Raw genomic sequence first — 23949 nt, 5'->3', positions numbered from 1 at the left:
ATGACTTATAGAAGACACTTGCCAAGATAAAGAAAAAAGATCACATGACCAAAGTTGAAGACCCTATCGACTGGATGAGCGACCCTTGCGAACTGAATTCCCAGTTTTCTGGGAATTCCTTGGAATTCCTAGGAATTCCTAGGAATTCTCAAAAATTCCCAACTATGGAAATAAGCTCTGATTTGAAAAGCTTGGAATTACTGGGAATTTCTGGGAAAGGAAGGTTCCAGTTTTGTGAGGACTTGGAATTCCTAGGAATTCTCAAACATTCCTAACTATGCAAATAAGCTGTGGTTTCAAAAGCTTGGAATTACTGGGAACTTCTGGGAAAGGAATGTTCCAGTTTTGTGAGGACTTGGAATTCTTAGGAATTCCTAGGAATTCTCAGCTATGCAACTACCTTTAAGTTAACAAGGGTGGAATTATTGGGAATTTCTGGGTATTGAATTTGAGGCAAATTAAATAGCCCTGAAATCCAAATAATTCCAAGAACTTCTAAATACCTTGAATGTGAAGGTTATAAGATAAGGAGTAATTTTAGAGGCTTAAAAATTTGGTTCGATGAAAGATGTGCTAAACAGAATGTACCAAGAGATGTAAATACCTGAACAATTTGTTTATCATGGAATTTATTATTTAAAGTAAGTTTTAGTAAATCCTAACATTAACATGCATTTTTTCATAAAGCAGCAGTCAATTATATTAAGTACAAATTGTCAATTTAAATCCAATGCACTCATACCACAGATTTGCTTTCTAACCTCAAAGGCTTCTTGGATTCCATAATCATAAAAAGTTTTTATTGCGATGCAAAATGACTCTCATGTCCGCAGAATTGTGCCAAAATCATAAAACATAAACATAAATCATAAGCAGGGGTCAATGCTTCGGAATATGCACATTCGTTTGTAGGCAAGAATTCTAACATACTCTAATCGCTTCCTTCTCTTGTACAAATGTTTCTTCGTTATGAGATGAACTTGACTGTTGGCACGGCTTTTAAGCTCAGTGGATTAGCGTCAAAGATCTAGACTTAAAGGAATCGAGATGGCCGCGAAATGGACGGTGTCGATGAATGCTTGTTATGGTCCAACTTCGTCGATTTGGGTATTAGTACATTATGATCATCTAGGTAGTTCTTATACTTCATAAGGTGGTATCCCTCGGTTATAATAATGAAGGTAAAACACGTTTGTAATCACATTCAAAGAACTTGTGATTGCCTTGTGTTGTTTCTCACCTTTGCCGTGAACACAGCTCAAGTCAGGGTTTCGAGTCTTTGTTTCCTCGACAGCTTTCGGCCACAAATCGTGCATTTGTAGTACGTTCGATTCTTCTCGATTATTTCTACATTGAGTGAGTTCATATCATTATTTACATCATCTTCAAACCATTGATCTATTAAATGAAACCATCGTCAAGAAGCCGAACCCTGCGCGTTCTCTTAAGACTGCAATCGGGCAAGCCAGCAGATTCTCTTTACAAGCCAATAACAATTCCCAAAATATCCACGTGATCATGCCCGTGGGTTGTAGACAAAGAAACCTTTATTTGGCGCTCATCTTTGAATGTACTTTTCATCCGTCGATCGCTTGTGCGTAAGTTATTTCTTTTCTCGACTGTTTTGCAAATACGACATCTCTAAAGATGGGTTTTACCGTTGTTCAATGGGAAAACGAGAATAGCGCGAGTGTTAAATTGATGAAAAGCAAGTTGTCGGCGCCGTGAAGCTAAAAGAAGGGACATTACAGTTATCATTTCATGCCATACAAATTGTCTGCTTTTTCTCTTTTTCAGATGAGAAGGATAATGCAGCATTTTCGTATTCCTCGAAGCAAATAAAAAACGCCCACTTTCCACAGGAAAGACAAGACGAGCAGCGAATAAGGTAGGCAGGTCTTTTATTCTACTGATGGTAGTAAGAGTTTCCCATCAAAATGTTGTTTACGTTCAGCGATGTCACAGTACGTTTTGAGATCGTCGCGGATCCTAACGTGAGCCGCCTCTTGTGCTGAAATATTTACCGTATTCTCCGCTTTCGCCCCGTTTGGAATAATGGAAGGGCGTCAGACTAGAAATAGTTATCGACTGGTCGGTACAAGGGTCGAGCGGCCATTTATAAACCTAATGATTCTGAAAGTTTGTGGTGAGTACAAATTGCAATATTTGGTACGTGATCAAAACTGAGAATCGAATCGGTCACTTGCATGCCACAGTTTCTTAAGCTTACGCTTTACAATTAACAACAAAAGCGGTATTTCTGTCAGGTCTTCGAGGTCCTGCTCCCAGAGGTAGTTATGTAACCCGGCCTTTAACGTCCTCCTCGTTAGATAGAATCTTTCTTGCAAACTGTTCCTTTTGTTCCCAGCTATCGAGCCCTTTGATTTCAAACTGAGCCCTTTGATCTCAAACTGAGCATGACTTGACACTCTAAGTTCATCTTCTTTCACTGGTCGCGTTGTGATCATTACGCAACAGTCTCTCAGCAGACTGCCTCTCCAATCCTGGTTCTGACGGACACATTCATACAAGTTAGACAAGTAATTGACTGACATCGACCGACATCGGATCACCAGCAGACAACAGTTCAGCAGTTTTTAACATGGCACAGAGGTCTGGAATATCACAAACGTCTCGCAACTTGATTAACAGTGCAAGAACAAACTCTCTGAGGATCTCCTTTTTGCCATCTGCCCAATCAACGGCCAGTTTTTGAGTGAAAGTAGACTTTCATATTCCAGGTCTTGCATACACTAGAATTCGTCTACGGATGGGATTATGTTCGTCACTTCCAAATACTTCACCGCAATCTTCCAGCGTTTCTTTCGTAACTCCATCAGGTTTTCTGTGGTCTTGGAAAAGTGTTAACTGTCTGTAAATGTCATTAATGTGTACCGTGTTTTCTGGGTCCCATGGTGTTATTTTCACCTGACACATGGTGTTGTAATACTCTCTCAGCTGATTCTGACACCATTTCAAAAAGTCCGCCGCAGAAACTGTTGGCAAAGAAAAAAAGACTAAACAAAATAAAATGTGCCCATGTTTTTCTTCTTTCTTTGAAAACAACAACACCAAAAGCGTCTTCCAAGAGCTGTGAATTCTCACTGAATAACCAATGCAAGGTAGTTTTTTCGCAAAAAGTTATTTAATTATTTTTAGCAAAATTGTGTCCATACAACAATAAATTACCTTCAATCTTAATGCCTTTGGCCGCTGAACGTTCTTCCTCTGTTGGGTCCATCTCGCTTTGAAGAAAATCTGACGACAAAAAGTTACTTTAGCAAGGGGAGATAGAAAAAAAGGATCCTATAAAATAATTTCTTTTTTAACTCATTACATGTGATTAAAAGAGAGTAACATATTGCCAGTGAGTTTGATTCAACATTCTCTGATAGCCCATGAAGTGTGACTACCTCGTTCATGACCCAACAAATTAAACTTAGGTCAAAATAAAACAAAGCAAAAAGTACAAAATTAATTAATATTAAGCAAACTATATTGCAACTTCATAGCAGCTGTAACTAAAAGGGAACTCTAAGCCGCTTTCAAAGATTCAAGCCATGTCAATAATTGTAACCTTATCATTAACTCTAAGTAGCTTTCTCCTAAATGTGAAAATAAAATTATATTGTAACATTGTTTGAAAGACACAGCCAAAGTTGTTACATATATAAACAAAGACAAAAACACGCACCTCCGTAGTGAGACCAGTCTCCAAACACAAGGGAGTTACTCAACATGTTGGATACCACAGAAGCCGCCATAACACAGGCAAAAGTATTCCATGAATTGTTTGTAGATCCACTGCCAGGAGCAAAATCACAGACTCCTTTTAAAACGAGCCACTCCATTTTCATGTCATGGGCTGCTGCAAACAGACCTGAGGAAGAAAATGAGATTAGAGACTGAATAAATGCAATGAGTAAGTAATTATCATGTAACGAGGTCCTACTCAAGAGGGGAGTGAGATATAAAAGCTGCTCTGTGTTTCACTAGAACAGCCCGACTGTCTTTCCTGTGTCATCAATGGGAGATTATTAAGGATATAGAATTTTACTGTTTGGTAGAAATACAAAAGTGGTAGCAGTTTTCCGAGAGGATATAATGAAAGGGCTGCATGCCTTTTCGGTACAATGTGGTAAATAAAAGGGAGGAGTTTGGATCTTCTTTGCAGAAACAAATTATTAAGTGCATGTACTTCCCCTTCCCTCAGAGCCAGTGGCTAAATAGTCCACCAGTCACAGGAGTCTCCCGCAGTTCAGTGGTAAAAGCATAAAAAAGAACATTAACTTGGCAGCACGAAAGCCAAATGGTTGCCCTTGAAGTTTATCAAAACAAATCCCACAAAAGTTGGGTTATCGAGCAACCAGCCCAGCGAAAATCTCAAATTGACCGCCATTTCAACGTCGTTAGAATGCACGTCCATCAAAACCTGTGCAGTCAAAAGTTCGTTACGACGCGGTCAGCCAGGACACCAGCAAAACTAGGCCCAACGGGTAGCCTCACGATATGAATGATTCAGTCAGAAATAAATACCAACCCACACGTGGAGTGAATATTTTGCTAAACGACTTTTTTCAACTATTTTAGTTTTTACATCAGAAATTCATTCTGAGTGACTGAGACATTTGATGATTTTTGCACAAAGGGGGAACCAGGGTAAAAGCCATTAGTCTTCATCATGATTCCCTTATGGCTGTTTGACATAAGCTTTTTCCTGTTTGGTAAAGAGATGAAAATACTGCGGGAAAAACAGGAGGAGGAAACAAAGAGACTCCGCGAACAGATAGAAGCTGGAGCAGCGGTCCAACGAAAACAGATGGAGAACTTGGTAAAGGCGAGAATGGCGTAAGTTGAAAAACAAAGACAAAATTTCATGCGAGAGCACCAAACCCTCAACCAACGACTTGCAAAAATGCAGAAATCAAAGAAGACCGTGGATAGCTTGAGACAACAGCTGCTACTCAATCAGAGCCGACGACAGCAAATTGAAAAGCCGGGATTCTTTGACAGAGCGCTGCAAATGACACCAGTCTCGGGCGGGTTCTGTAGCACCCTATGTGGCGTCATGTAAGGCCTCTAAAGTTGTTCCTTATCAAGAACATTGGTTCGATTTTTAGTGGTTGCATAATATCTGTGTCTAGATTAATGTAATTTGCAAAGAATTAACCACTAATTAATATTATATAATCGGTTTTATGTCAATAGACATGTTCTTGATTCCGTAGATAAACTGAAAACTGTGTGTCGTCCATAATACCAATTTGAAAAAAGACCTTAGTCGTTTCTTCTAATTATTAACTAGTACGCGCAAACAAAATTTCCTTCCGGAGAAATTTAGCCCGAAACCTAACAGGCTATTGCAGACTCTGTGTACGAGGGATGTAATAAATGTCTGGGATATTCTTTAGTGGCGCACGAGCGAAAAAAAAGGGGGACATAGGTCGAGAGGTTTTATTTTATTAGCTTCGTCGACCGGCAGGGACACCGCAACAGCTTGCGCCAACTACTGTGGGCCCTATAAACCAACCATCCCACCCCAGGGAAGGGCATTCATCACACAGTAATCTCGTGTGCGGGAAATTAGTGTCTCCTACCCCCAACCCTGCAGGAGACGGGACCTCCATTCATTCGTCCCTATCCGAGAGACTGCTTACAATCTTTTGACTGTCTCTCTCTTATTTGCCTTTTTTGTTTGTTTCCTCGCCTCAAAATTTGATAGAATTAAAAGCACAGCAGTAAAGAGGAGAGGATGCTAATGTAACTCTTGATGCCTACTCATCGGAAAGTTCAGCAGAGGACAATTAAAGGGTGGATGGGCGGCTAGTGGAATGAAATACCAAAAGGTTATTTGAAGGCAAAACACAAAGCAAATAACAAACAACAGCAAAACATCAAAAAGAACATTACAAAGGTCGGTCAGTTGGTCGAACGCAAAAGACGTATATATTCCACAGTTCAGACCGTCAGATTCTGCTGTAAATTAAAGGAAAATGATGCAAATATAAAACCAAGAAAATTAACCACTCTTTCCTCACACCCTAAGGGTACCCATGTCGAGCAATAGTCTCTTGAATTAAAAAACCGGGCACAAATATTCCTCAGCTCGCGATGCATTCAGCTGTACAATAATTTCAAGAAATAATTTTAATAAATGTGATTTAGGGTCCGAGCAATAAGGATAAAGGTCGTATCCATTGTCTTTGTCAAACACTCTCATATCAGCTGAACCTTCTTTGGCAATTAAGGCAATGTTTTTTAATAAATCAACAAAAGCAAGAGTACACTGGTGAAAACATTTATCAAAATAAGCCAAGCTAAATTGCTACTTGCTAAAACAAGCATTTAAGCCTGTAACACTGTGTAACGACTTTCACTCTTCTGATCACGAACGATTTTGCAACAATTTTCAGTTTCAAGCATCAACAATGTAAGGAATAAAAAGAAGCCTACTTGACTGCACAACGCTGCCTGTGAACTGATCTAAGCTCAAAGAAGAATAATTCTCCCGCACTTTTCTCTTTAAGTCTGCTTTTCTTGTGAAGAAAATCATTTTTGTCAGCTGGCGATAAAGCTTGTGTCAGGGTATCAGTTATTGAAGAAGACCAAAATATTGGAAGAATGAAAATGGAGTCTGAGAAGGAGAGGTAGCTCTCTCCAATGTTTCAGCTCTCCCCATTTAGACCGTCTACAAAAAGGGAGAGTCTAGTACAGACTACTCTACGCGATTTTCTTTCTTGGATCAATGCTCCGTTTTTCAAACTAATGACCTAAGAGATTCCTTTTGCGTTCTGATTGACCTGAAAAAACTCACAGTTAAGTTGAACAGTTAAAAGCCAATCAGACAGAAGAGTGACCAAATTATATTATATTGATTTGTTTGTCTCTCAGATTAAATCTTTGTTAGCTCGCTGCCACGACACACGACTTATGAACAGCCACGTTATTCTAAATTACTACTCTGCTCATTACTCGCCAAATCAGTTGCCATGGAAACCTTTTTTCCAAGCGCTCACTCAACATAATTATCATCACCATCGTCGTCATCATCATCTTCCTCCTCCTGTTCTTCATCATCATCATCATCATCATCATCATCATCATCATCATCATCATCATCATCATCATCATCATCATCATAGCTCGTCATCATCATCGTTATCCTCCTCCTTCTGCTCATTACCGTCAACGTCATCATTATCCTCATCATCCTCATCATCATTATCTGGCTCCTTTCTGAATCTTATTCCTTCTTTTTTAAGCTCAGCTTTTGTACGAAGTCGGTTGATGCCCCTCAAAAAGAAAGAGCAATTTTCCTATCACAAGAAAAAAAGGCAACAATATCAACCACAACACGAATTATGTGTACCACTCAACTTGCATTTTCATGCAAGATAAATATTGAAAACATCTTGCTTTCCCCCGCGTATATCGAAATATCACCTTTCCATCGCTGTTGTAAAAATTACCTGTTTCATTAAATATGTGTAACACCCAACTTACATTTTCACACACAAGCTAATTATTTGACGCATTCAAATATATTTGTCCAAAAAGCGAGCAGTGGAAGAAAAAAATTCAATTTTGAATTCAAATAGCTACAAGCGACTAAAACTTTATTTCACAACAGGGGAGATGTTCTCAGATAAATAAATAACAAACAACAATAGTCCCTGACAATTACAATAAGGCGATACTTTACAGACAAACAGATGATTAAATTGAATACTATATTTTTAAAAGGAAACAAAACTGTCTAATATCTTCTCAAATTGAAATCAATCCGAATTCAAAGTATTGGCTATCATTCCTTACCCGAGGGGAAATAAAAAATCTAATAATTTTTTAACCTTTCACGCGTACACGCGACGGGTTTTACTCTAGATCATTTCTCCACTGGCAAAACTGTTTGTTTTGCACGAAATTATTTTAATCCCTGTCTAGTTTCGGAACATCCCTAGGGGGCATATCTCTATAAAAGAGAACCCGCGCTTCGAAACTTCAGAGGGGAGGCTATTTCGTTAATAGGCTCTAGGTACGAACAGAGCAAGAATCGTAATACGAATACAAGGTTCAGAAAAGGAATACAGAATTGTAAGTAGAATTAAAACATGTTTGCTGTTTGAATTAGTCCAGGGACATTGCGGCATAGTGCCTAAAAACGATTGTAATTTGTCTGTTTGAGTTTAACTCTATATGCTTCAAGAAAGAAGGAGTGCAGAAATAAATTCCACATATTTCCCAAGCTGTTGAGGTCCATTACAAGTTCAATACACTGTTACACGACTGAAAGTCAGACAAGTCTAGATGTTCCTTCTTGATGATCCGGGGTTATCGTTGTAATGTTTTTCCCAGCTTTACTAGAAGCATAGAGTTTTCCTTTCAATGAAACCGTACTATTCTGACAAAACTCCACGTTTGAAGCAAATGCAGGACACCTAGTAAATAATAATGATAAAAAACAAAACAAAACAAATCAAAAACAACTTCAAGGTTCACACTTGTGCTCCGCTCAACTAACGCCTCCTACCCTATCATTTCATACCACACAAGTTAATTGTCTACTTTTTTTTTTTTTTTAGATGAGAGGGATAATGCAGCATTTCCGTATTCCTAGAAGCAAATAAAAAAACGCCCACACTCCACAGGAAAGGCAAGACGAGCAGCGAATAAGGTAGGCATATCTTTTACTCTAGTGATGGTAATAAAGCCTAGCTCCCACTAGCAACATAATGATCATAATCATAAGCACGAACATAAACATACGCTTCTTATGTTCTAGTGGGAACGGTTTTCAACTGCACTCGCAAGCTTTTCCTCGAATCTGGCCGCCATCTTGAAATGAACCGACCCGAAAGTACTACACCTAGACTTTAATTGGCCAAAACACAATGATCCCGTTGCGTCATTATGTTTCTCATTATGTCGTTATGATTTTCGCGTTCCCACTACAAAGAAAAGCAACATAGTCATAGTCAGAGACATAATCATAATCAAAAGAAAATGGTCGATCATTTTCTTATGACTATAAGTATGTTCATCATAAGGGCACCTATGATTATGTTTCTGGACGTTCCCACTAAGACATAAGCGACATAACAGCGTTATGTTCACGCTTATGATTATGATCATTATGTCGCTAGTGAGAACTAGGCTTAAGAGTTTCACATCAAAAAGTTGTTTACGTTCACCGATGTCACAGAAACATGGGAAGCAGCGTAAAGTGTACACATAATCAACTCCACGGTGTGTGGTAAATTGAAGATTAAAACTTATTTTGTTATGATTTACGGGAGACCAAGCAGAAACAAACACACGATAGCAAGTTTAACAACTTCATTATCAACAATGTTGTTCTTTAATTTTTCTTCAAAAGTGAGCTTATACGACGCGAGAGAGACCGATAGGCCCCGATTTCTGACAGAGTTTCACAACACGAGCAGAGTAGCCAAAAGAGAAAAGAATCCAACTGATAAATTAGAATAAGGAAACCATTGAAGAGCGAGTAAATAATAACACAGTGCCGAGTTTGACTAATGGTCGCGTGTCGAGGGTCGCGCCTTTTAAAATGATTTGTTTTGTTTTTTAGTTGTTTATTAGCGGGGTTCTCAAATAAAAACCCAAATAAACACACCCCACAAAAACAACACAAGCCTAAAAATTTCAAAAATTAAACTCCTGATTACCCAAAGAAATTTTGTCAGTGAAAAATTCTCACAATTCCTCTTTCCTTGTTTCCCTATGTAAGGCGTAACTACAGAAGATTTCTCTTTCAATATTACCTCAAAAAGAAAGCCCGATCAAATGAACTCACAAAAATTATCAAAAAATATCACCAAGCCTCGTTCCATTAGGACAACTTCATGTACTATACTGGACACTACTGACAGAACATATGTAGTATTCAAGTCTTGAAAGCTAAATTTGTTTCTTTCTTCATTCAGTTTCGAAAATACTTTTCCGCAAACCATATCCAAACAAGCAACGATGTAACGGAAACATGGAAAGCAGCATGAGGTGTACACAGAATCCGTTTTACTGTCTGCCAAACTGAGGTTAAAAAATATCATTGCTCAGAATTATTTAAAGGACGATTGCAAGACCAAGTTGACACAGAGACTTACGAGACTCACTCAAGAAAAATTCATTATTTGAAATGTTGTTCTTTGATTTTTCAAAACAAAATAGTGTTATCATGGAGACGTAGGAAACCAGGGGGCTCTACGAGCAACTGACAGAATTACTCAACACGGGCAAATAATCCAAAGAAGAAAAGAATCCAACTGATAAATAAGTATAAGGAAACCATTAAAGTCCCAGTAAATTATAACACCGTGCCAGTTTCGTTTAGGATGACAATCGTTACACCTTCAGCTTTTTGTGAATTATTTCCTATCATCGGTACAAACCTTTAAGACGTGAAGATATGACGATAGAATCAACGCGACTTTCACTTAAAAAAAAAAACCAATTCGGATTTTAAAAAAAGAAAAATCCCTTTTGTTTCCTCATTTATATTTTTTGGGGTTCACGCTCCCTGATAGCAAAAGTGAATAAATGCCGGCACAGAATGTAGGGAACAACTTCATCGAATTCAAAGCACGTATGGGTTGAACAATCCCTTTCTCGTTAAATAATCAAACCCAAACAAAAGCATCCCTCAATAACAACAGAAGCAGAACAATTTCAAAATTCAAAATTGAGCTGAGGAGTTTTGTCAGAAAAAAATTTTCACAACTCATCTTTTTTTTTGCTCTCTCTCAAGTAAGGCGTAACTACACAAGCAAAACAAAGGTCAATCGAATGAACTCCCAAAGCCTTTAATTATTGTTTAATCAGGAAATATCAGGTCATTTGGGAGTCACTAAATTTAATCTTCGTCATTGTTTTCTTCAAATCATCTTTGAACAAGCTATGCATGAGCCATAAAAGTACTTAACGTGGGTTTGTTACGGTCTCCATCTACAACATCGGCTCCTAACGTCGCAAAATAGAAAAAGAAAATTCTGAAAACAGTGACTGTTCCTGAAGACTGTATTCTTTCTCACTAAAAATAATCTGATTAATTGAGTTCAAAGCCAGTTATTGGAAACATTATCAAGTGCTCTGCTGAAGACCACCTAAGCAAAAATTAGATACATAACTGAATGAAACAAGAAAAAGGCACTTACATGGTAATCGGTGTGCGTACAAATGTTTCTCTCATCTACTGCTGTATGCAACTCTTCACATTCTGTCCTTGTCATCTGGACACCTGTCAGGGACAGGACGTTCAGCTTAGGAACACTGCTGAGATGTTGGACCAGATCCCTGACCCCGCGGCCAAGTGGATTGGATTTTAGATCAAGAAATCTTAGCACTGGTACATACTTTAGTGCATGGACCAGTGCTGATGCTTCATCTTCACCCATATTTGTATTCCCCAGGTCCAGCCATATCAGATCGGGTACATTGTTCAGGCTCTTGGCCAGTTCAATAATCCCGTGACCCAAGGCATTGTCGTCTATATTCAGTTTTTTTAAATTTTTTAAGTACTTTAATGAGGCAGCCAGTGCTGATGCTTCATCTTCACCCATATTTGTATTCGTCAGGTCCAGCTCAGTCATATTGGGTACATTGTTCAGGCTCTTGGCCAGTTCAATAATCCCGTGACCCAAGGCATTGTCGTCTATATTCAGTTTTTTTAAATTTTTTAAGTACTTTAATGAGGCAGCCAGTGATGATGCTTCATCTTCACCCATATTTGTATTCCTCAGGTCCAGCTTAGTCAGATTGGGTACATTGTTCAGGCTCTTGGCCAGTTCAATAATCCCGTGACCCAAGGCATTGTCGTCTATATCCAGTTCTTCTAACTTGTTTAAGTACTTTAATGAGGCAGCCAGTGCTGATGCTTCATCTTCACCCATATTTGTATTCCTCAGGTCCAGCTTAGTCATATTGGGTACATTGTTCAGGCTCTTGGCCAGTTCAATAATCCCGTGACTCAGGGCATTGTTGTGTATATCCAGTTCTTCTAACTTGTTTAAGCACTTTAATGAGGCAGCCAGTGCCGCACATTCCTCTTCTCCCATTTGTACATTCCCCAACACTAATCTCGTCAACTGTGGCACGTGATGAAGATTCTCAGCCAAATGACTCACACCACTGTGTAAAGGGATGGAGGACAGGCTGAGCTCACGCAAATTTGGAGAATGCTGCAGTGAGTCAGAGATAAAAGCTTTACACTTTACTTCTATATCGATGTCCATACCGTGGAGATTGTCAGTAAAATTAATTCCGTCAATCGCGCTCTCAATCAATTGATATATAAAGGTGTTCTCCTCCCCCTTCCATGGTCTGCCTATTTCAATTTGAATTTTTCGAGGAGCTGTTACTAAAGGTAACACGTTCTTCAACAGAGCAGCTTCCTTAAATGTGTGAACCGAAATGTGAACATTTCTCACCAGTGACAAACAGTGGTTCTCAGTCAAAGGCACATCAATGTTGTTGTTTTCGTTATTTACTAAATTATTCACAGGTGGCTGAGAGGAGAAAACCGGCGCTGATATCAGTTCAGGAAGCAATTTAGAATGAAAATCCTTCTTTGTTATGTCAATTAGATAGACAAAGTTTCTCCCTCCGGATTTTTTGAGGAAAGAGTTCCCAACGAGTAAATCCGCGTACTTTTGTACATCTTTACTTTCTCCAGAAGACGTTAAAACGACCGCGTTCAAGTCTAACATTAATGATAGAACATCATCGGGAAAACGTTTAATCAGCCAGCTCTCTGAAAAAAATAAATAGTTTGGGAAACTGCTGACAGATTTGAAGAAGTGTTCTACAGCAGCAGTAGACGTGTTTTTTCCCCTAAGTATCACAACATGGTTAACACACGAGAGAAATGCAGAATACACGGCTGTTCTGTGTGAGGCTGGACACAAAAACAAACAATCGACACATAGTAGAATAAACTGTTCTTGTTCGTAAGACAAATCATCTTTAGAAGGCGTCTTAGTGAACTGGTAATTTGTGAGACCTTCTTTCTCTCCAACGTCATGTAGATGATCAAAAAGAATCCCGGCAGCTTTTAATGACAACTCACATGCGAATTTTAGCACTTCAGCCATCTTCCTTGATTTTTCAAACGTATCCATTCTTGACAGGCAGGTGACAGTTTCATTCTTCTTAACCGTCAGTTCTTCAACAATGAACTGGGCGGCGAGAAACTCCTGGACAGACTTATGAAGAAAATAAACGATCTTCTCACGGTTCAAAGCGGAACGTTTGGAAACTTGGAAAAAACCGACATGTATTAGCTTCTCAAAGAGATCACCATGCGCACATTTGCTGAAGTTAAAATGAAGACGGTCCTCCAAAAGAGAATCATATGCAAGTTTTCCTACTTTGTAAAGTTCCTCTTGATATTCATCTATGCTTTTACCTGTTGTGACGTTGTCTGCATCTTTTGTAGCCATGTGATCCAAGAGAGTCTGAATAAATTGTACGTAAATGTGCGCACGAGATGTGGGTAACTGATGCTTTTTCTCTTTCCAGAGAAGACACAACATCAACAACAAAAGCGGTATTTCTGCCATCTCTTCGAGGTTCTGCTTCTCCAGGTAGTTAAGTAACCCTTCAACGTCCCCCTCATTAGGAAGAATCTTTCTTGCAAACTGTTTCTTTTGTTCCCTGCTATCGAACCCGTTCAGTTCAAACTGAGCATGACTTGGCATTCTAAGCTCATCCTCTTTCACTGGTCGCGTTGTGATCATTACACAACAGTCTCTCAGTTGACCACCTCTCCAAATCTGGTGAACTGGAGATGACTTTCCACCGCTGTACTCGTCATATCCGTCCAAAATAAGCAGCACTTTCTCCTGGTTCTGACGGACATATTCATACAAGTTATTGACTGCCATCGGGTCATCAGCAGACAACAGTTCAGCGGTTTTCAACATGCCACAGAGGTCCGGAATATCACAAACATCTCGCAACTTGATTAACAGTAAAAGAGAAACCTTCCTGAGAATCTCCTTTCTGCCATCTGCCCAATCCACAGCTAGCTGCTGAGTGAAAGTAGACTTTCCTATTCCAGGTCTTCCATACACTAGAATTCGTCTCCGGATGGGATGATGTTCGTCACCTTCAAATACTTCACTGATGTCTCCCACCCTTTTTTTCGTCGTCCCGTCAGGTTTTCTGTGATCTTGTAATAACGTCAACTGTATGTAAATATCATTAATGTGTACCGTGTTGTCTGGGTCCCATGGTGTTATTTTCACTTGACACATGGTTTTGTAAAACGCCCTTAACTGATTCTGGTACCATTCCAAAAATTTCACTGTAGACGAGTCTGTCAACAAAAAAGAAATCGGCTTTATAAAAGTTTCATATCTTCCACATCGAAGGGAAAACTTACTTTGATAAAGCTACTCTTTAATTCTGAGGGTAAACATTCACACCTTCACTCTCGATCTGCCCAATACGGTGTTTCTTACTTAGAGGGGTAGGGGGGGGAGGTGGCTCCATTTGCAGCCTTTCCTCGGGTACGGTCTTTGATCCCCTCACAGGGAGAAGCGCGGGCTCAGTTTACAAAAAGCGGCTAATAATCTAGGCTATGGTTGGTTCCGCTACACAAACATCTTACTAAGAAAAAAATTAATGAATAAATGGGTAAGTTTCTAAAGAAAACGTAGAGCTGCGTTGGTGGGGGTAACAAGGTAATCTGGTTTTAAAAACTGAGTTGATAATTTAAATTGGCCATCCCAAAGAGTTTAAAAGCAGACGTTTCGGGCTGTGACGAAGGGCTAACGCTGAAATCGTCAGCTTTTTAACTCTTCACGGTGGCCAGTTTACAATATCAACTCAGTTAAGAAGATATTGTTTTGTTCTGTGACAAGTGAAATTACTTATTCCATAACTTTTTTTTAAGAAAAACATCTAGGAAAAAGTTTCATATAGTTTTTACTGTTGTTAGTCCTATTCATACATACACTTATATTTCCTTTTCTTTACGACATGTATTTTGTTACTTAACTTTGTTTTATAAATTTAGTTTGAGGGACACTAGTTACTCAGTTGAAGCATTGTCCCGTGTTACCCTCGTTAAATAAGGTTGATTGATTGACTGAAATCTCAATGTAACTATGTAACACTTGGAATTCTCCAGTCTGAAAGTCAGAATCAGAATGCAGATTCTGAAGAAGTTATAAAATGAAGTCATAAGGGACAAATACCTTCAAGCTTAAAAACATAAGAAAAGTATTCAAGCAAGGGAGACAACGAGGCTGGTATTTGATCAATTTCTATAATTGCAAGTACCATTTGCAAGTAATATAAATCTAGTCGAAAAATCAGTGTATTACTGAAAGACTAAGAAAATTGTGAACACAAGAAATTTCCATGAAATGCCATTACGTTTGAAATAAAAAAGCGAATCAGACGAAAGAAAGCTAAACCGCAAACAGTGACGCTAATTAGTTTAGTTTAAAGGAAGATATTATCCTCTTGTTATGAATCACTTTGCGGAATCGAACCCCAGACCTTCGGATTCTGCACTGTAAAAGCTCTTCCACCAAGCAGGCGGGTAACTTTATGGTGAGTTTCACAGCAATAAGGAAAAAAGAAACAGTTTCTCGCCCCATCTGTTTATTCAAATAGAAACCTGTTGTTTTGGCGGAGGAAGAATGTTGCTGATGAAAAGGCTAGGCACAAGAACAGAACGACTCAAAAGGAACTTCTTTACTCAATGCTGAGTGTTGTCCATCATTAAAATTTAAAGAAAACAAAGCCAAACAGACATATTTATATAGCTACATAGCGTTTGAGACAGAACATGTCACTACAAATACGTAGTTTAAACTGCCATAATTCCAATATTGAGTCTTAACCTCGATTGCAAAGGTCTTTCCTCAAATCAATGTCTCTTTTGAAGTTATGCAACTGCAGATCTACGTGAGGAGTCCTCCCTACCTCTGCCTAAAAAAATTCAACATTTTTAAAATGTTGAATTTTAAAACTGCAGTCTGTACTATAATTGGGCTCAAAAGACTGTTCATTTAAATATATACCTGTTGTTATGGCAGACGAAGCATGTTGCCGATGGGAAGACTGGGCACTAGAACAGGATGGCTCCACCGGAACTTCTTTACTCACTGCTGAATGCTGTCTGTCAGTTGAAATATCTTCAACAACACAAACCCAAACAGACAGCAGTTAGACAACCTCACGGCGTTTAGGACAGAGCATGGCACTATATGTAGTTTAAACCATCATAATTGGAACACTATGTCCTCACCTTATTTGCTAAGGGACCAGTCATAAAGTAGAGGAGGGTTAAACTATGAAAAATTGGGGGTGGGTCACTAGTTTTTAACACGTTAAAAAGGGTGGGTCAGGGGAGAAAATGCACTGCATTAGGCGTGGGTCGTGTTAAATAATTCACATATCACCACAAACGTTAGTAGAATCTGCTTTTTAATAATATATCTAATTCTCCACCTTAAACCAACTTTATATAACAACAGGAATTCACATATTCTATATTTTGTTTCCATTTATGTACAGTCTTAAATCTACAGAGTAGTCAGGAGAGGTTTTAAAATATAAATCTCGAACACTAATTAGCTTTACTGGGTGTTCAGAAACCATCACTTTATATATCATTTCAAACATCTCTTTACACAGCTTCTCCTATAAATCATCTTTTAATAGTCATCTTCACCACTACCATCACCCTCAGAACCATCATCATCGTCCTCCCCGTCCCTCTCATCATCATCATCAACATCATCACTATCATCATCACTATCATCTATAGCACGCAGTACAACTGTGACACATTTGCACTCATTGTTTCAATAGCATCCACTGTAAATTGAACCTTACTTATTAACAGTTTTAGCCAGCGACCATCTCTCTTTTTTTTAAGCTGTTAAGGTCTATCACACTACAATGATAAGAGGTTATCACATCACCATAAGATGACGAGTGATTGATTGCGGAGAACTCTCTGTCATAATGTTCCCCATGTAGCTATCCACATTACTAATTTTAGTTGTGGGGTGGCTCAATAGGTTTTTCTGTGCCACTCCAGGGGTGAGCTGTTCCAATTTTGTCAAATAACTCAGGGGTGGGCCACTGAAAACCAGTACTTTAAAAAAAAAATTTCATAGCCCACCCCCGCCCCCTTTACTTTATGACTGGTCCCTAAGCTATTTTCTCAAACGTATGTGGTTGGAAGATTTCTAAAAACGCAAACCTACGAGAGGAATTTATGACATGCGTGTGATCCTTCCTACCCCTGCCTAAAAATTAGACAGAGAAGCACCACCCAATAATTGGGTGGTGCTTCTCTGAGAGTCTCAACGGACATACTGAAACTTTGTTGACAATGACGGTGGCTCAAGTGATTTACTTACAGTGCTTTAAGACTTTACCGTCGTTTTCTTAGCGATGATCATCTGGTTTTATCAACTGAGTTGACAATGTAAATTAGCCACCGTATAGAGTTCCTAAATCCTACGTTCTGAGTGTATGCGATCGCATAGATGAATGTGGGTTGGATGTGGCTAATATAATGAGGGTGGGGTGGGGTGGGAAGGTTTCTAGTTGTCTAATGGGGGTCAGGGGCCTTCTCTTCCTGAGCGGAAATTCTTTCAAAAAGTTTGAAGCATCTCACTCTCAATCTTGAGCAGATTCAAAACCTGTAGATAGTTTAGAGCTCCTCTATAGCTTTTGCTAACTGAGTACAATATCCATAAACAAAGCAAGCAAAAATTGCTGACAAACATGTAACATTTCTGATTCAAGAGCTGTTCTTATTGATCAGTGCATGGTCATAGGACATTAATCATGTTTTTAATTCAGTTTGGGTGAAGGCTTTAGTAATTCGGTTCCAGCACATTTATTGAAAACAAAACTAAACCGCATACAAGACCAGCTAGTGACTGCATGCAAATATACTGTAAAGCTAAAACAAAAGGTAAAGCTGATCTGTTTACCTCTGTAATGTGGCCAATCTTCAAAGATACTGCAGTCATTAAGAATGCTGAACACAAGAGAAGCTGCTGTTACACTTGCACATGTTTTCCACTTTTCCTCTGTTTCAGTTCCATCTGCATACCCTGAAATACCCTTGACGACAACCCACTCCATTTTCAGATCATGTGCTGCACTATAAACTCCTAAGACATGAAATATCAAGCTTTCATAAACAAAACAACAAATTTGCTCCAACATCTATTGATTCTAACCTCTCCTTTTGTTACCTTTGTTATCAAAGGTTGGTAACAACAAACATATGAAACATATGTGTGAACTGCGGTTATGAGACGTATATGAGAACGATCCTTCGCAGTAAAGCACTATTCGAATCACTTACAGGCCTGAAATTTTTTTCAGGTCTGATTTTCACTATTGCTCAAATAGTGCTTTACTGCGAAGGATCGTTCTCATATACGTCTCATAACCGCAGTTCACACATATGTTTCATATGTTTGTTGTTGTTTGATTTATCATCGACGGGTTTATATCGAATTAATTTGATGGCCTGCTCCCAGTTGGCTTGTTAGCTCAATTGGTAGAGCGCTGCACTAGTATCGCAGAGGTCAGTGGTTCGAATCCCGTACAGGCCTGAAATTTTTTTCAGGTCTGATTTTCACTATTGCTCAAATAGTGCTTTACTGCGAAGGATCGTTCTCATATACGTAAAGGTTGGTAAGGGACTTAAGACACAATCTGGAAAGTCTCCTTGTATACTAGCTATAAAGTTAGATCCTCTTGAATGAGCTTCTCCCAGTTCCCATACCATTGGGGCACTAAAACTGCATTCTTACTTCCTGTACCTGTATCAGTATCAGTATCAGTGGCCATCTACACGGCCTGGGTATAGAGCCACACATTAGAGAGTACACTGTCCCACCCAAGACTACTACACAATGACTTTATAGTGAGGACTTTCCCCCAGACCTCTTGATCTGAAGTCCAGCATGCTAACAATCAAGCCCGAGTATCTCTAGTCACTAGCAGGAACACTTACCTACCATGAGAGCTATTATTATAAAAGTCTAAATTCTATCTCCCAGTATACAAGTCTATCTGTATCTCTTACAACAGACTTTTCTGTTACTGCGGTTCCCTATAGGATAAAGATGCCTTACCCTCTCCTTCTGTTTCAATTGCAATTGCTTCAGGAAAGGACTCCACAAGTTCATTTTGTCACCACTCAGCTTGTACAATCTCAGGGCCACTCAAAACCTCACCACAGTGGACTTCAACTTTTCTTTCTTTCAGATTTTCTAGGGGTGCATTCCAACCATAACCTGCACATTTGATGAGTTCAGCAATGTCTCTGCTGACAGGAGTTGTGACCCCACAAAATTTCTTGCCAACCTTTAGAGCCTTCTGATGGGAATAGGTTGTGAGCTTTTCTGATAGAACCACATCCCCCAGCTTCGTTGTTTCCTGATTCATACCACTACAGTGGCCCACAGAAAAGACAGCTTTTGGTCTCAGCTGAGTGACAGCATTTTTTACAACAGTCAAAGGACCACCAGGAGCTTTAGAACCCTCTGAGCATCTCATCAAAGCAACTTTCAGTTTAACATCTTGATCTTTACCAATGCTGCCAAAGTATACATGACCAAGCCCTTTGCAATAGCTTCTGAATGGATCAACAATGTAATAGTAGCAACTTAAGAACTCACAGTCCTTCACTGTTAACAACAGAATGTCAATTGGGAGTTCAACATCTTTCCAAAGTTTAAAATTCTGGGTTAGTTCATTTTTCTCTGGTAGACTTATATTGATGTTTGGTGGGTCACCACAAATGTTTGTTAAAGTACTCTCTTCAGTTCTCGCAGTTTCTGACATGGTCAATCAACTTCTGGAAAAAAAAGAAATAAAGAATAACATCCTGCCTATTTAATCAATGTTAAATTAATGCACCTGTAGAAGTTCATTCATTTAAAGTCACTTGAAGGATAACAAAAGAAAATCTATGGCTCCTACCAGTCAAATCTACACAACACAAAATGGGAAGAAACAGAACCAGCACCAAATTGCTACTTTTTGATGATGCTTCCAGTTCCCTTTTGTACAGAAAAATGTGTGAAGAACTGAAGCTCTTAACAATTAAGAGACAGTTGCTCTTAAACTCAGTATTCACAGAAAGTGGATTGTCAATAGGTTTATTTCTGTCAGAATATGGTGTGTTGAGCTGAGGGAGGGTGCAACTCAAAAACAGGATGCACCAAGTAATGAGTGATGACTTATAGAAGACACTTGCCAAGATAAAGAAGAAAGATCACATGACCAAAGTTGAAGACCCTATCGACTGGATGAGCGATGCAGTGTAATGTAAGTAAAGAGGTGTAATGGCAAGATGTGTGCGTGGATAGCTAGATCCACGGGAATTGAACAAATGTGTAAAAGTACCAAAACTTTGCTTTCAAACTATAATCATTTTGATAATTTCACATCAAGACTCGGAAAGTGACAGGTTCCAGCAAGAGAAACTTGATGAAGACTCAAGTAATCTAACAATGTAACATGTGTCATTTTGCAAACTAGTGTGGTTGAAATTACCTTCTGGAATATTCAGTGCACAGAACTCACTCAAAAGCATTTTGATGAAATCATCAAAGGACTGGAGGGAGTGGCTCCAAAAGCTGACAACTTGTAAAAAAGCCTGTTGGCTCCCATGAAGAGGGTTTAAGAAATAGTGACAGAAAAAAAAAATTGCCAAAAGCAAATTAAATGAAATGAAAAAGAAAAGCAAACAAGGACAAATTCATCTTTAAGAAGCAGAACCTCAATACTGCAGACACATCCTGACTTGTGAAGGTACCCTTACTGGCTACCAGATCTTGCCAAAGTCAAGTTGCCATTAAGTCACCTAAGTAGAAACTTACATTCTAAAATTGCTTGGAATGATCAACTACATGGGCAGGTTTGTCCCAGATAGTTTTTTCTGACATATTATGTCAGAATTTCCAAGGAGCCTAATGCAAGAAAAGCATTCAACCAATTGAGCTCACTTCTCAAGTCCATGAAGAAACCTTTCACAAATGGAGAAAGATGGCTTCTGAGCTGCCACTACTCTGCTATGCTGATAATGAAGTAAAAGTTGAAAAGCCAGTGTGAGCTGGGGGCAGTTTTCCTTCAAGATAGTAGAACTGTGGCTTTACAGAGTTGAACAATGACTCAAACAGAGAGGAGATACACACAGATAGAGAATGACTGCCTTGTATCAGTGTTTGGCTACAGAAGAATTTACCTCTATGGGTTTCTCCTCCATACATAAGAAAAGATTACTGCCATTACAGAAAATAGGCATAATTAAGAGATTATCTTGGCCAGAAACATTTTATAGAGCACCCACTCCAGAAGTATCACTTCAGTCTCATTTACAAGAATAGAACTCAGACGTTCATCAGTGATTCCCTGTCTAGATCTCAAACAAAAAATAGGGAGAAGTATGATAATTATGAAGTCTTCTTGTCCAAAAAAGAAGAAATGCTCATGGGAGAGACTGTAGTTAGAGATTCAAATAGTTTTCATTATGTATGACAATTAAAGCAATACTTCAGAGAGTAATCAGAGCAAATGTTTAGGATGCTGATCACATGACCTTATCAGATATAAAAACCAATGGATTGGCTAGGGCTAAGATACAATTACCTCCTAATGTTCACAATTTTTAACCTTAAACAGAGATGAAGTACCAGCTGTCCAAGATGGAATAAAATACCAGGGAACCAAACCTCTGTGCTCAGAGATTCAATAAAAGATTCCCTCTACTAATTTGAAGGAAGAAGGATAAGTTAGACAAGCAACAGTCACGCTATCCTAGCCACTGATTCACAAAGACATCAAAAATACCCAGTCAGCACCTTTTCAGGATGCCTAGAAACTAAACCAATATAACAACCTTAAAAGACCATACAAAGTCAACCTACCCAAAAGAAGATGGCAAATAGTCAGCATTTAATTCTTCAAGGGAAAGAAAGATTTAATAGGAATATTATAGACAGTATGAACAAATATTGTCATGTGCAAAAAAGTGACCAATTCACCGCTGCTGAGACAACAATCCTGCAAATAAGGATGACATTTACTGAGCAAGGAATTCCAAACAAACTGATTTCAGAATATGGACCTGAATACACCATTATGAAATTCAAACAATTTGCAGCAAGCTGAACTTTCATGATCATAAAAAACCCTGCACCACTTTGAAGTAATGGTATAACAGAGGTTGCAATAAGGTAAGCAAAAAAGATTGTAAAGATGAGCCAACACCGATTGATCAGTATTTTGGAAACAAGGAATAGTCCTAATTAAGTGAGTTAGCTTCATCAAATGAAAAGCCAAAACCCAAAACAACAAGAACACTTCTGCTTGTTAAGCCTGTGCTACTACTAGAACAACAAGTGATTCTGATCTCAAGCATTATTAGAGCTTCAATAGAGAGGAAGCAGCAGGTCAAATGATAAAGAATACGACGAGGCGCTATCGTGCACTGGGCTTATCTCGCTGCATGAGGGGCCTCAGAATATTGCCAACAAGCTCTTTTCTAATGTTCTTGTACCAAATCACAAGCTGCATAAGCTCCTGCTGCCCAGGAATGTATCTAGGGTGGACTTAAGGAAAAAGCGCGCTTTTAATTTACCTGTGGTCCGTATGAACAGCTGTCGTGATAGTTTTATCTTTCATCATTTACGCATGCACGCTGACCCTATCTATGTTACCTAATTTTTAATATTTTAAAAGTATGTTACCATTTTTATATATTTCTTACATTTGTAAATGAATACGTAATTCAACCTTCGGTTGCAATGTTTCTCAAATAAACTATCTATCTATCTATCTATCCAATGATATGATAGTGAGGACAAGCTGCTGTTGCCTCTCTTCTGCTGGATTACAGTTGTTAATCTCAACCAACTTCAAGCTAGGTGAAAGGAAGCCCATTGTGCATGCATGATCAAAAGAGAAATTAACAAGTCATTTAAAATCAAGGCAGATGAGGATGAGTGCTGAAGAAATCAGGAGCACATTTGCAAAACAACAGAACTGCAAATGTCTCAGGAGAGTGATTTTAGAGTCCATGTTGAAGATCCCCATGAAACCAGTAAAGCAGTTGAATAGCAGCTAGCTGAAGCCCACCAGTAATAAAGCAAAGCCTTAGCTAGTGAAGAATGTGGCAAAGCAACAGAACAGGAACAAAATCTGACACAAAGAAAGTGATGGGCAATAACTTCTACAAAGTTGGCAACAAAAATGCCTGCCAACTCCTAGATACATCACTTTGTAATGTCTAAATAGAACTTTCAATATCATTTTTTTTTTAGTAATTAATTTTGGATTTGTTTTTAAATGTAAATAATTGTCTTTGCACCAAGTTGTGTCATTGTTTACTTTATTATACATGTACTAGTCATGTGAATACTTATTTCTAGAACTGTGGCATGTAATCATATGGAATGTTCTACACTCATCTGTTACCTGTCAGACAGGTGTGCATGTATATTACTCCTACGTATACTGCCTAAGAGGAGCTCAAATCAAGTAGTTGTGTTATCACTTGATAAGGTGCCAATAGAGCTGTGTTTTGGGCTGTGAGCAATGTACTACTACATATTGTTAATGATTACATGTTAAAACATTTTGGGAATGAGTTACAGGCAGAGTTGATTGAGTCGACTCTTTCATTACATGTACAAGTCATGCAGATTGATGTCGATAGATTAACACTCACCTTTCAAGTTGCTTCTCCTGTGAGATGATAACAGCAGTTGTAATTAACTCCCAGGTACTTGTTTTTTCTGAATTGAATCAATAATACCATCCACCAGATGAACCACTACCCAGTAGATTGTGTGGCTGATTGTGTTCACACCAATCTACTGGGTATAGTGATTAATCTGGTGGACAGCAATGAAATTCAACCAGCTGTAGGAAAAATAA

The 23949-nt window shown here is 38.7% G+C and overlaps 2 protein-coding genes and 1 pseudogene across 7 annotated transcripts in view; all 3 read right to left on the bottom strand.

Moving 5' to 3' along the window:
- The window catches only part of LOC148735954 (NLR family CARD domain-containing protein 4-like), a 36305-nt gene extending 12437 nt beyond the window's left edge, over nt 1-23868 (bottom strand). For 3 of the 5 annotated variants that reach the window (XM_088753497.1, XM_088753501.1, XM_088753500.1), the window contains exon 1: nt 23741-23868. The gene's annotated coding sequence lies outside the window, so the exon portion shown is untranslated. Of the gene's footprint in view, nt 1-20565; nt 20708-23740 lie in introns of those variants that run through there. The other 2 variants (XM_088753498.1, XM_088753499.1) reach the window with 2 other exon arrangements.
- Nucleotides 613-6553, bottom strand: LOC148735955 (uncharacterized). The gene is made up of 4 exons (XM_088753017.1): nt 6454-6553; nt 3695-3880; nt 3190-3258; nt 613-2996 (listed from the first exon to the last, which is right to left on the bottom strand). The coding sequence occupies exons 1-4, from the start codon at nt 6551-6553 to the stop codon at nt 2731-2733; spliced, it is 621 nt and encodes a 206-aa protein (XP_088609143.1). The 3' UTR covers nt 613-2730.
- Nucleotides 6244-23870, bottom strand: LOC148735953 (NLR family CARD domain-containing protein 4-like; annotated as a pseudogene). The gene is made up of 6 exons (XR_015998785.1): nt 23741-23870; nt 19140-19864; nt 17982-18164; nt 16050-16163; nt 11172-14332; nt 6244-7316 (listed from the first exon to the last, which is right to left on the bottom strand). The product of XR_015998785.1 is annotated as an NLR family CARD domain-containing protein 4-like (transcript).
- Between the last annotated feature and the right edge of the window lie 79 nt (nt 23871-23949).

This window comes from Stylophora pistillata, chromosome 3 (genome assembly GCF_964205215.1).
Source record: "Stylophora pistillata chromosome 3, jaStyPist1.2, whole genome shotgun sequence".
In the NCBI taxonomy this organism is placed as follows: domain Eukaryota; kingdom Metazoa; phylum Cnidaria; class Anthozoa; order Scleractinia; family Pocilloporidae; genus Stylophora; species Stylophora pistillata.
This window is presented reverse-complemented; position numbering and strand designations above follow the sequence as displayed.

Excerpts from the sequence above, each read along its gene's own strand:
- LOC148735955 (XM_088753017.1), bottom strand. The coding sequence starts at position 6,553 with ATGATTTTCTTCACAAGAAAAGCAGACTTAAAGAGAAAAGTGCGGGAG. Across the intron at positions 3,881-6,453 it reads AGGCAGCGTTGTGCAGTCAA|GTCTGTTTGCAGCAGCCCAT; the intron begins GTAGGCTTCTTT and ends TTTCTTCCTCAG. Across the intron at positions 2,997-3,189 it reads CAAAGGCATTAAGATTGAAG|TTTCTGCGGCGGACTTTTTG; the intron begins GTAATTTATTGT and ends CTTTGCCAACAG.